At 36.9% G+C, this 13,543-nt stretch overlaps 2 protein-coding genes across 2 annotated transcripts; one reads left to right on the top strand and one right to left on the bottom strand.

Moving 5' to 3' along the window:
* The first annotated feature begins 3 nt into the window (after nt 1–3).
* On the top strand, nt 4–8,982 carry cog2 (component of oligomeric golgi complex 2). The gene is made up of 18 exons (XM_077237105.1): nt 4–1,055; nt 1,706–1,867; nt 2,036–2,101; nt 2,187–2,267; nt 2,346–2,446; nt 3,744–3,852; nt 4,013–4,192; nt 4,387–4,511; nt 4,610–4,736; nt 4,849–4,988; nt 6,189–6,250; nt 6,355–6,506; nt 6,582–6,764; nt 6,853–6,925; nt 7,022–7,164; nt 7,770–7,909; nt 8,025–8,205; nt 8,279–8,982. The coding sequence occupies exons 1-18, from the start codon at nt 999–1,001 to the stop codon at nt 8,384–8,386; spliced, it is 2,190 nt and encodes a 729-aa protein (XP_077093220.1). The 5' UTR covers nt 4–998; the 3' UTR covers nt 8,387–8,982.
* Nucleotides 8,983–9,408: 426 nt separating this feature from the next.
* Nucleotides 9,409–13,204, bottom strand: agt (angiotensinogen). The gene is made up of 5 exons (XM_077237111.1): nt 13,070–13,204; nt 11,253–12,038; nt 10,299–10,569; nt 10,042–10,192; nt 9,409–9,836 (listed from the first exon to the last, which is right to left on the bottom strand). The coding sequence occupies exons 1-5, from the start codon at nt 13,140–13,142 to the stop codon at nt 9,660–9,662; spliced, it is 1,458 nt and encodes a 485-aa protein (XP_077093226.1). The 5' UTR covers nt 13,143–13,204; the 3' UTR covers nt 9,409–9,659.
* Between the last annotated feature and the right edge of the window lie 339 nt (nt 13,205–13,543).

The raw sequence follows: 13,543 nt of genomic DNA on the forward strand, positions 1-13,543 counted from the left end.
AATGAATCTCCTGCTTCCTTGGAAATCACCTGACTCGGTCTCCCTGCACTGTCCAATGGGATTAACCTCTGAATAAATCATGGATGATAGAGACACGAATTATATTTTCTCTGCCACAGATGGAGAGCAGTGTTAAAAATACCTTGTTGGCAATTTTTTTTTTCAGTTTGAATAGGCCTATGCAAGAGCATCAAACGAGTTCCAGTTTGACATGTTCACGTTTAAAACAATTCGCATAACACAATTGTAGATTTAAAATTATTGTTATATATTGCTAAAACAAAGTGAAATATAGGCTACCCCCGGTTTCACAGACCAGTCTTAAGCCTAGTCCCAGACTAAATGCATGTTTGAGCTGTTTTAACTAAAAGCAATTTATCTGACATATCTTGTCTCAAGATGCACACCAGTAGCATAATGTTTTTTTTTCCTAAGGCACTTTTATAAAAGTCATTTAAATTCCCTAATTGAACTAAGACTTAATACTGTCTTAATCTAAGTCCTGTCTGTGAAACCGGGCCGTGATGTTAAAATATTGATAGTAAAAAATATTAAATTATTACTTTAGTGCTTGCAGCATTCTAGTCTTATAGAGGAAGTATGTTTTCACTCTGTAGTTTATCACTGGTTTTTATTTTTTATTATAACACCGGTTACATAACAGGAATAAAAGAATATTTAAGGGGCCATGCATGGTGTAAAATACGCGTGTTCACTTAGATGAAAATAATTTGCCATTATATGAGTGATCATCATGGGTTTGTGCATTATAGTTATGCTGCAGTACCGCTGATAGTCAATTGGGGCGCTATTCACAGACAATCTTCCTTTCAGAGATTGTAAGGTTTTGTATTTTCCCCCTATTCGTTAGCGTGTGCCATGTTTGCGGAAGTTGAATCGATTACTCTGTCATTTGAAATTAAATGTAGCAAATAGTCTTCACGGTTAAAGAAATACATTTGCAGATTATTTTGTTTGTGACCCGTCCTAAAAGAACGATGACCTTACCAAAGGGACCCGATTCTTTGTGTTTCGACAAAGACGAATTTATGAAGGTGGGTGTGCTGTATCAACTAAATAGAGCCGTGTATTCAGCTGTACAGTAACTAACTTGATTAACTAACTTAGTTGTTTGTTTAGTGTGTGTGTTATATCTTGAAGTACTGCTTGATCAAGTTAACGCTGTTCAGACTTTACTGACGTTCTTTTTGGGGCCCCAGAGACCTAATAAGAGACGATATGAAACATTTAGAAATTTCTTTCTTTCTTTCTTTTTTCCTCTTCTGGCGCTTTTATGGTGTTAATTTGACTTAACATATTGGACATGAATTATTAAACCTTTAACCCTTACACGTCCTGCGTGCTCTTTTCAGAAATGTGACTGACTTTAAAAAGTGAGTGAACTTTTACAGTGTGTCACTGTGCACCAATCAGAAAACCTTAGCTTATGAGCACTTTAAAACTCTCAAACATATGTAATATAATATTTTTGACGGAGGACAGGTGAAGCATGTTACCAAGTTAAAATGTATGTTTATAATCAGTTCTCATATGATCATGGAATATCAACTTGATACTATAACAATTGTGATGTTCTCTATACAAGGATTTCTTAACTGTTCTTCAGTTTCTTAATGCGTTTGAAATCATTTGACACCATTTTTTAAGGCATTTTGATCTCAAATATTTGTAAATTTCCATGCAGGATGACTTCGACGTGGACAAATTTGTGGCTGATTGCAGAAAGCGTGTCCAGCTGGAGGAGATGCGTGAAGATCTGGAGCAATATTACAGACTCCTCAAAACAGCCATGGTCGAGCTTATTAATAAAGACTATGCCGATTTTGTTAATCTGTCCACCAATCTTGTGAGTCTTTGTGCTTTATGAACGTTATATGTTTTCAGCAGAAATGATGTGCTACCAAAGATTGTGTGCTTTGTCTTATTCTAATACTAGTACGTCTTGATTTTTGCCGCATACTTTATTGGCTTATTGTTTCCCTGAGTGACAGAAAAGTATGTATCGGTGTTTTAGGTTGGAATGGATAAAGCCCTCAATCAGCTCTCTGTCCCTCTCGGCCAGTTACGTGAGGAGGTGCTGGTAAGTGCTCAACACTTCAGTGAATACTTTTAAATTTGCCATATTCCATTAAGTCATCATCTAAGTATCTTCCTCTCATGTACAGAGTTTGAGATCCTCTGTGAATGAAGTTATTGAAGCTATAGACAACCAGTTATGCAAGCAAGACGACATTCAAAAAAAGAAGGTAAGTCACTTGTACATTTTATTGTAAAGTACCCTGTCACTACTATGCACACATTGTCCAACATTGTGTCTTCTGTAGCTCTGTGTGTTAAGACTCATCCAAGTTGTGAGATCAGTGGAGAAGATTGAGAAAATTCTTCATCAAAACACCAAAGATACAACGTCACTCGAGACCAGCAGGTATGTTAAGTATTTAGAAGAAGTAAAAACAAGACAAATATACTACCGTTCAAAAGGTTTGTGTTCATTATTTGAATGTATTGGAAAAGGCTCTTAATGCTCATCAAGGCTCATAAAAAGATAGAGTAATACTCTGAAATATTATTACAATTGGTCAATTGTAATAATAATTCATTTTATAATTTGATTTATTCCTGTGATGGCAAAGTTGAATTTTTAGTAGCCATTCCTCCAGTTTTCAGTGTCACGTTATCCTTCAGAAAGAAATCTAATATGCTGATTTGGTGCTCAAGAAACGCATATTATTATTTTTATCCATCTTTTAAATGGCTTAATATTTTTGATGAAACCATGATACAAATTTTTTTCAGGATTCTTTGATGAATAGAGAACAGTGTGTATTTAAAATGGAAATATTTTTTACAATGTAGAAGTCTTTGCTGTCACTTTTGGTCAGTTTAATTTGTTGTTGTTACTGAATAAAAGTATTCATTATTTAAAAAAAAAATCATACTGACCTCAAGTTATACAGTATTGTTACAACTAAACAACTTCTTTTAATAAATGACTCATTGCTTAAAGGAATTGTTCACCCAAAAATTTTAAATTATCCCATAATTTACTCAGCCTCAAGCCATCCTAGGTGTATATGATTTTCTTCTTTCAGCCAAAAAATATCCAGGCTCTTCCAAGCTTTATAATGGGAGTGAATGGTGCCATTTTTTTAAGCCCATCCATCTATCATAAAACTAATCCATACGGATCCAGGGTCTTCATAAAGGACTAATGAAGTGAAGCAATGCTTTTTTTTTTTGGACGAAAAAATATCCATATATAACTTTATAGACTAAAATCTCTGGCATCCGGTAACAGTCGTCCGCGCGTTCACGAGAGTGTCAAGTTCTGGCATATGATGTAGGCGTATTATTTTAGTCTATGAAGTTATAAATATGGATATTTTTCTTACAAAAACGCATCGCTTCACTTAAAGAAGGCCTTTATTAACACCCTGGAACCATATGGATTACTTTTATGATGGATGGATGGATGCGCTTTTTTGGGCTTAAAAAAAAAGGCGCCATTCACTCCCATTATAAAAACTATAAAGCTTTATATTTTTAATATAACTCCTATTGTGTTTGGCTGAAAGTAATATACACCTATGATGGCTTGAAGGTGAGTAAATGATGGGATAATTTTGGGATGATCTAACCCTTAAAGAAAGGATTTTGTTATAATTTTGCATTCAATATTACACTTATCATTGTATATGATCAGCATGCTCTTTGTTTTGAAGTCCTCTTCTGGCAGGTCAGATCCTCGAGCGGATTGCCACCGAGTTCAACCAGTTACAGTTTCATGCGGTCCAGAGCAAAGGAATGCCATTGCTTGATAAAGTCCGCCTGGTGAGCTTCCAGTCTTAAAATAACCCCTTGTGTTTCTTGTCACATTAAGCTGGGGTAGGAAAAAGTATTTTTAACATAATTGGTTGGATGGTTTATGCTTCTTAGACTTAAAGTGAGATGTCTGCTTTCTTATTTTGTGTGGGGTTTTTTTCTGCTCCAGAGAATAGCAGGCATCACAGCTATGCTTCAACAGTCCCTGGAAGGCTTATTGATCCAAGGCCTGCAGACGTTAAATGTAGATATCGTACGGCATTGCCTCAGGACATATGCCACCATCGATAAGACCAGGGATGCGGAGGCACTGGTCGGACAGGTCTTAGTCAAACCATACATGGATGAGGTACATTTTGCATATTACTCGGATACTGCAATAGTCAATTTTAATTTGCATAACTGCAATATGCATATATGAAACTTTTAAGATCACAATTTTATGAGCTTTGCAAATGCAAAATAAATGGATATGTTATTTCTCTCGCTGTCTTCTCCATTTGTATATATATTTCCCAACTGCACCTGTTGTTTCTTTCACAGGTTATAGTTGAACAGTTTGTCAAGTCCAACCCTAATGGTCTTAAGATGATGTACACAAAGCTGTTGGAGTTTGTGCCTCATCATTGTAGACTGCTGAGAGAGGTGACTGGTGGGGCAATCTCTAGGTATGACTGACATTCACCCTGAAATGTATTGTGCCATTGTTGTCATATTATGTACACAGCATACAGTATTTTAATGTGTTTGCCTTTTGTACGCCCAGTGATAAAGCCGACATTGTTCCAGGATACGACTTCCTGGTGAACTCCGTTTGGCCTGAGATCATTAGAGGTGTTGAGGAAAGAATCCCTTCCCTTTTCAATCCAGGAAACCCAGATGCATTTTATGAGGTAAACAAAGAACAAATTTGCACCAGAATTGCTTTTTTTATTAAGACTGAAATCACTTGAAATGGCATACATCTCATTGAGTGGCTCTCCTTGCGTCTATTTGTCTGTGCAGAAATACACTGTCAGCATGGATTTTGTTCGCAAGTTTGAGAGGCAGTGTGGTTCCCAGGCGAGCGTGAAGAGGCTGCGAGCACATCCGTCCTACCAGAGCTTCCACAACAAATGGAACCTGCCAGTGTACTTCCAGCTACGGTGAGAATGACGACTGTGCCATTTCACTGATTTATCTGTTCATGAGCTGGTGTTCTGGGTCAATACAACCTGGATATTCTCTGACCCAGTTGTTTCCTGCACTGTGATATAATTTACTGACAATAAATAGTCAACACCTCAAAAATTGCAGAGAAGGAGATTCCTTTAAATGTTTGTTGGTAACCTGCTTTGTGTAAACTTAGTGCCTGTTGGAAGTGTCACAATTATTTATTCATTTATTTTTTTGGGAAAAGTTATGAGTCACTCATGATTTTTTGGAATCTCCTGTGCTGCTTGGAATTCTGTTCTATGTGCAATATATTTAAAAAGAGATAATCACCCTGGATATGAATCGATTTGTGTTTTAGGCTGGACAGTCTTTGCTCTATAATGTTTGAGTAGCACTATTCACTGATTATAAAGTCCACTGCTATCTTAGTTTGTTTAAGCCAGTTAAGCCTGTATGTTGTGTTTGCTTTTCTTGGAATTAAGGTCTTCTAGTGAATTTTAGAAGCTCTCGAGTTGTTTTTGTTTTATGGTTTAACATTTTGGGTTTGAAACAATGTTTGCTATTTACGGTTGTTATCGAACACTTTAAGACACATACTGAAAACGTAACAAAAATATTCAGGATAAAAGCTCTTCTTTGTAAGTGGTGTTGAGGTATTTGATATTTTTTATCTTTATTTTATCTTATTTATTAACATTTTTAACTGAACAATTATTATTATATTAATTATATTATATTAATCATTTAGTTATTTGTTACAACTAAAAGACCAAGTGTAAATGTTCTCTGACTTTAATGGCCAGAAATATTGGTAAAAGTCTGATAAGTAAAGTGCATTTGTCGTTTGTCGCTCTGTTTCATTCCCACGTGCTTCCTGTGCAGCCCACATAGACGTCCCACTCAGCCAAATATGGACCTGCGTCATGGATTCTTCATTACCAGCCTGACCTTTTAGATTACAAATCAGTTCTTTAATGTTCTGCTTAATACAGAATTAGTATTCGTCAAAGGTCCAAAATCCTTGTATATCCTATATAATTTGAATTCTCTAAACCTCTCTAAGTTTCAAGTCATTGCTTTTGACTCATAAAAATTTGGAAAAAATGTATAACTGCTATGTAGCAGAGGTTACTTTGAAATAATTATATACAGCAGTCTCTTGACTTTCTATTCTGAATGTTGTTTTTTAGGTTCAAGGAGATTGCAGGAAGTCTAGAAAATGCCATTGTCGATGGACTAGTGGAATCTCCAGGTCAGTCAATGTGTGTTAACAAGGATGTGTGGTATTTCTGTACAATAGAGTGAGTAAGAGATCACCACAGCTCACAGTCTGCTCTTTGTGTTTGTGAACATCAGCGGGCGGCAGCTACCACCTGCAGGTTACGGAGGTGTTGTGGAGCTGCGTGTGCAGGTGCTGGGCTGACCAGGTGTATCTGCCACCGCTTGCTCATCGGTTTTGGAAGCTAACTTTGCAGCTGATCTCCAGATACGGCACTTTTATTACAGAGGTAAAGCATTCCAGGCAGAAGGAATATGAATCATAGTAGGGTTATTAATAACGTCATTTCTTTTTTGTCTCGCAGGTTCTAACAAAAACGTCACCTCCAGAGACTAGCAAAGATTTGGTAAGACCGCTCCCAAGCTCCGCCTCCTCCACATCCAGCCGCACATCACAGGACGCTGACAGCGATACCAGTGGCCCCACAGTCTTGTCTACCAAGCAGCTCGTCTTCATCGCAGCTGATGTTGATAAGTTACAAGGGCAGGTAATTAATATTTTCATTTCACACGGAGCCAAAGTCTTATTTTGATCTTATTTGCATAGAGTGAGGAAGGTTTTCACTCTGTTTCCAGATTCCAGATATCTCTGAGATGATCAGGGCAAAATTGGATAGTATTGGATTCAAAAACTTTACTGTACTTTCAGGTTTGTTCTGTGGAGTTCAAAGCCATTTCTGATTTTTTGAGACTAATGCCATTTCTAATCTTCTTATTCAATGAGTTTTTCTGCTTGGGGCTCTAGAAGCATTGCAGGATTCCAGGGCGTCCCTGTACAGCTGCGTCCCCACACTGAACAGCAGAATGACTCAGCATCTAACAGAAAGGAGCGTTCGTTTCCTGAAAAGCGCTTCAGAAGTACCAAGACTTTATCGAAGGACCAACAAGGTTGAGTGCTCATGTAATATTTAAATGTCATGCAGAATGAATCGATGAGTCAAGATCTGAGACAGGCTTGAAAGAAAAAAGCGAGCATGATTGAATTAATGTTTATACATTATTTGGTTGACTTTTTCCCATAAAATATTTACTTAGTTAAATAATATATTTCTCTTTTTGCTGAATCTATTTATTATAAACAGATTTTTTTAAGCCATCACCCTAATAAACCGTGCACATCGACATGAAATGGAAATTCACACTTTTTATTTTCTAAATGCATCCTATTGATGTATGCCAGACTCCAATCATTTAGTTCGCTTCAACCCTTCCCTTTTCTTAGAACTGACAGCAAGATCCGTTTGCTGTCAGTTTGCTGTCAAGATTGAAGAATGTTACCAACATTCTTCAATCTTCTGTTTTCGTTCAACAGAAGAAAGAAACTCATAAAAGTTTTTGGAGCAACATAAGGGTGAGATAATGATGACAGAGTTAAAATTTTTGGGTGACCCTTTAAAAAAGTGCAAGCTTTGCCATTTTATATTTTCCTCTACATGCAAACAGGAATGTGTTCAGTGATCTGGCCTGAACTTTTGTTTCTCTCTCATTAATAGGAAGTTCCCACCAGACCTTCAGTCTATATGGACAACGCACTTCGGCCACTCCATCAGCTGGTCACCGACTCCAAAAATTTGGTGAAAGACTCCATCATCCAGGAGTGGCTCCGGGTCACACTCTCAGACTGCACTCATAGGTACTGCAGAGCCATACTTTTATTAATCATGAATGTCTAGGCTAACAAGTTTATTAGTTTTGGCAAAATCTATATAGAAGAACTTTTTGCTTAAAAGGACCTCTGTATTTAATAGATATTTTGAAACTATATCGGACGTGCTGAGTTCAGTGAGGAAGATGGAGGAAAGTCTAAAGAGGTTGAAACAGGCTCGGAAAACGGCCACCACCAGCACCATAGGCATCAATGCAGGACCGTCAGATGACAGTAAGATCCGCCTGCAGCTGGCACTGGATGTGGAGTATCTCGGAGAACAGGTATAGTTCTTGATGAATGATTGGCTTTTCTTTTAAATCAGTTTTGTACTTATACTTGTACTTCTCCCCCAAGATTCAGAAGATGGGTCTTCAGCCAAGTGACATCACCATGTTCTTGTCTCTGCTGGAACTGGTACAGGAGGCAAGAGATCTCGCCTCAACGGAACAGACGGGGGCCTAAACCACAATGGCTCTGGAGGGGCCAGATCAAAAGTAGGGTCCAAAATGGTTCCTGATGCGAATGCCTTCAGAACACATGGCTCAGTATCTGCTCCAGGAATGGTTTTATGGAGTCCTTTAATCCATCCCTCAACTGTTCTAATAGCAGCTATCTCGACCTGTCAGGAGATGGAACTCACTAAAAGATGATTCACTGTCTGATAAGTTATTTATTGTTGAACTATATTGGATAATATGGCCAGGAAAGTCATGTCATTTATGGTTCAAAATGAAGAGTTTGTTGTATGAATCAATCAGCACTCATAATGTGCTATAAGCTCTTGTGTCTTGTCATATGTGGTTACAACAAACAATTGCTCATGACGCAGGTGTTTGGCTTGAGTTTTTATCTGTCAGAAATTGTACTACTCAGACATTAGCTCTGGTGAACCCAGCCAAATAGCATCAACAGTTCAAACGCTAAAGAGGGTTAATACCGGTTTCCTTATTTAAAAAAAATATCAAGTGGGTGTTGGAGTTTGTGTTTCACTGAGTATGAATGGTCTCTACTAAGAAAGGCTTTAACAATAAATAAAAAAATGAGGATAGTATGAGCTATATATGAGTGTTTGTGTGTGTGCAGAGTTAATTTGTTACTCAAATGGCCTTGTCAAACATTTAGGAAAGGTCAGTGACTCCTCGACTAGTGTTGACGCTTTATGTAGTGCGTGTTTTAGATAGTTACTAAGATTTTAGGTTTTTTTTTTTAATAGCATTTGTCTATTGCTCATGTGCTTAAATGATCCACTACTTGCTGGCTAAAGTACAGTATATGCGGGTCATTGATATTACATATTTCAAAATGTACACTTGCTTTTATTGACAGGATTCTTGAATCAGTTTGCTTTTTCGGTTCCAAATGTTTTTTTTTCCTATAAAGATTTAAATTTAATTTTGTTTTAACATTGCATAAGTGGAGTTTGTACATATTTCCTATTATGAATACATCATTAAAACAATTTCAATTAATACAAGTAACTGTAATGCATATAAAAAAAAAACTCTTTATTAAACATTTTGAATTAGCAGACACTAAAACACTAAAATATAAAACGTCTTGAACATCCCTAAAAACACTAGTTTAATTAATTTAATTTTTCTAAGAAAATGTATTTCTGGTTGACCTTGACTTGATGCTATCTATTATTTTAAAATAAAGTTACTAGTTGAGTGGAAGCATTAAAACACTTTTTATATTGTCATATAATGTAAAGTCACCAAAGCTGAAATTGTTTTTAGGTTGTTGGATTGACAATTTTGCCGAGCATGAGTATGGCATTAGAGTTTCCCTCTACAATAGCAAAGAAGAATGGGTGGTTGACCATGACTTTGTGGGGATCCCTTCCATCTTCAGTTCTGTTCTGAACCTCTGATCCTCCCTCTGCCATCTCAAACACAACTTTGTTGAGAACCTGTGAGATGGAAGGAAGCACATGGCCTACAGGTTACTGTTGGAATTTGGTTTTCAGCAATGAAAGGAAACATGCTGACAATATTGGTTAAAAAGGCAGAAGTTATTTGTAAGTGTAACAGTTGGTCAAATCTTGTTAAGGTCACATCCTATTAGTTCTATTTGATTTCAGCTTGTGCAGACTCTTGCTATAAACAGAACTTTACCTTATCAACAGTGAAGTTCTCCTTGCTGCTCAGTTTTCTGAAATTGGCGTCAGAGCCCATGAGGCATTTCTCCACTTCCATTTCAGATAGTACTGATCTCAGGTCAGTCACAGCAGTCAAGGAGAATTTGGGCAAAGTTAGTTCCAGATATCTGCCAAGAGATATGATAGCACAAATAGGTCAATCGTTCTTTGTCTTTAAAGTCATTTTATTTACCTTCATCACTGTGCCCTTTCTCAGACCGAACAATCACTCACTTTTCTTTTAGATGTCGATGCCATTTAGGTATGACTATTAAGAGCTGCTCCTCGATGTGCTGCAGGCTGGCTCCCTCATGAGGCAGTGATAGCAGCATATAGGTTCTCTTACTGAGACCAAGTTTGATTACTGAACACTTCATGACAGTATCATTGAGGAACATGTAGTCTCCAGTATGCATCATAAAGGGCACTTTGACACTGGAATTCTCATGAGTCCAGAATTCCTGATCAGTGGTTGCTTCAGGTTGGAACGCAGTTTTCCAGTTACCTGGAAAAGGGTTAGAGATTTCAAAACACTACCTGTGAAAATCCAGCCTACAGCAGGAGATTTTTTTATTAATTTATATATATATATATATATATATATTTTTTTTTTAAATGCTTCAACGAGTCTATTTTTTTATTTTTTTCTGTTGCATGTAACAACAAAAAGGCCAATTATTTTATTTTGTTCTACATTATTTTTTCTCTGTTACCTGTAACAACAAAAAGGCCAATTATTTTATTTTGTTCTACATTATTTTTTTCTCTGTTACCTCAAATTTAGGCAATATTTGTTGATTTTATTTTATTTCATTTATATTTTTACTTTTCATTTTTGTGTTAGTTCAACTTTGGAAAAAAACGTTGCAATGTACATGTTTGCCATTTGGGGCATTTCAGCACTGTTTTCACCTTAGGAAATATAGGCAAAAAGGAAGAAAATTCTTTTTTTTTGCCCTACAGTTTTGTTACACAGACAAGAATGATGCGAGAAAGATGTGACTCAAAATCCACCTTGCCCTTTCGGGCTTCAGTACCAAAGATCCAAATTCTCTAAAAGTCTTTCTAGATTCTTAATGAAGTTTATATATTTAGAATATACATGAGATGTACTTGAATGAGGCTAATTGTATATATTGGGTCTGGTTGACTGGCTATTTCTGAAGGAATAACTTCCCAGCCACTCACCTTTGAAATGCACCGAACTAGCAAACAGCAGGTCAGTTTTTGCAGTAACACCCTTAAACAGGTTCTTAACCTTGCTGTCTGATGTTTTCTGAATGAAGTCGTTCACCTGCTCCTCAGCGTCCTTGGTCTGTGAGAAGTCCACTGCTCGGACAAAAGAGTCATCTGAGAAGTCTTGTGTTCCGCGTAAAAAGTCTTTGGAAAGATCAGCATCGCTGGTAATGAAAGTCCACACGAGGGTCCTGAGCTCATTTCGGGATTCGTCTACATGCGCACTGATGGCCTGGAGTGTACGCAACACTGTGTGTCCATCAATGAAATACGCGCAGTCTGCCTTTTCAGATTCCAGGTTGAGTCCTAACAGCCGTTGGTAAGAAACGGCAGTCTTTTTGGATGCTCCCAGGTAGAGGGTCACCAAAGCACCAAATGTGTTCAGGGGTGAAAGCAGTGTGTTTGCATGCTTCTGTGTACGACTAAGTGTCTGGTACATGCGTAACCCGAGATAATTCTGCAATTCTGCTAACACAGCCGTTCGTTGAGTGAGGTTTTTCAGGTTTTCGATGGTGCTGCCAGGTCGTGGGTCTGGCTCAGTGCTGTCTTGAAGAGGAGTCAGTGGATGGACGGTCTCCAAGGGCTTGTGTTGCTCATTCTGGATAACCTCACAGCTGATGTTTTCAGAGCTAAAGAGGGTGAAGGGGTGGACATACACTCGATTGGCCGTTCCCATTGCCAAGCAGGAGACTATTAAAATAGTGAGGAACATCTTGCTGGGAAATCCTCGATGGGGACCTACGGGATTAAAAAAACTGATTTTATTATGAAATGGACTTGGTATTGCATTAGAATACTAACAAAACATACTGCACATTACATTAAATTACAGTAGACATATCAACAGTTTTTTTTGCATTTCAGAACCAACAGTTGGCTTTTTGCTATGGCTGACTGATCTTTGCTCTTCCACCCCCATTTTCACAGAATGAATTGACCAGTTTCTGTCTTACAGCAGCTGTATTGGGTTTCATTTGAGGCCAATAACCCCAAAGAGCAGAAAACACATGACTCAGATAAAGGAGCAAAGAATGAAATGAGTACATTCCAGTCCAGCTTCATCTCAGGGCAAAACTGTTTTTTAGATAATGCGTAGTAACAGTATAACGGTAAAATGTACAAGTAAATAAATAAATGATTTTTAAGATTATTAAATTATTTTTAAATTGATCAGATGACTCAAAATAGCCTAATGCCTATATTAGCCAACACAAAAGGTTTCTATTTTAAACAAATGCTGTTATTTTGAACTTTCTATTCATCAAAGAATCCTGAAAAAATAAAATGTGTTATGGTTTACACAAAAAATATTAAGCAGCACAAGTATTTTCAACATTGATAATAATATGGATTATTTATTGAGCAGCAAATCAGCATATTAGAATGATTTCTGAAGGATCATGACACCAAAGACTGGAGTAATAATGTTGAAAATTCAGCTTCACCATCACAGTATTTTAAAATATAGTCAAATAGAAAACAGGTATAATTACAATTAAATAAATAAGATAGTTTATTTTCTTTTACATTGTACTTGTATGTTTCATCAAAATTAAATATCAAATAAAGCATGAAAATGAATGCTGAACTTTACAGCCCAAAATCCCAGTGCAAAAATGAGATGCAGTAATATGTTGGGATCAGTTATCACTGCCAAGGATAATTCAGCTAAGCAAAAATTCTTATCAGGATCATTTAATGACAACTCTACAAAGACATAGATAATCAGTCATAAAGTGTGAAAGGGATAAAAGACAACTCCTGTTTACCTTCAGATGCTTTGCTGATTCTAGAGCTGGTGGACTGAGGGTCTACCCAGTATTTAAATAACATATATTGCATGATGACCAGTCCCCTAGTTACACATTAACACAGTATTGGGACATTCAGATTTCCCCAATGTTCAGCTTCAAACCAGCTTCTGTGTGTTGATAAACAGCTCAGTCAGATATGACCACACACTGCCATATTTACCTAAAACGTGACGTCAGAATGGTCGGTGGAGAGAACACTATGATATGAGGTGATGTTCATAAGATGAAAAACAGGAAACAGGGTGAGTCATATTATTTGAACACCTTATCCAATTGTCTAAATAACTTCCTATGTCACAACAGAAGAAAATGTCAGTTTTAATAGTATGATTTTGGCCTATATACATAAGTTCAGATTAATACTTGTATTTTACAAATTTTGAAACATATGTGCAACAATAAAATAGCTATTATTTTTTTGAAGATGAT

This window comes from Siphateles boraxobius, unplaced genomic scaffold (assembly GCF_051911475.1).
Source record: "Siphateles boraxobius isolate OS27281-9 unplaced genomic scaffold, OSU_SipBor_1 20, whole genome shotgun sequence".
Classification (NCBI taxonomy): Eukaryota; Metazoa; Chordata; class Actinopteri; order Cypriniformes; family Leuciscidae; genus Siphateles; species Siphateles boraxobius.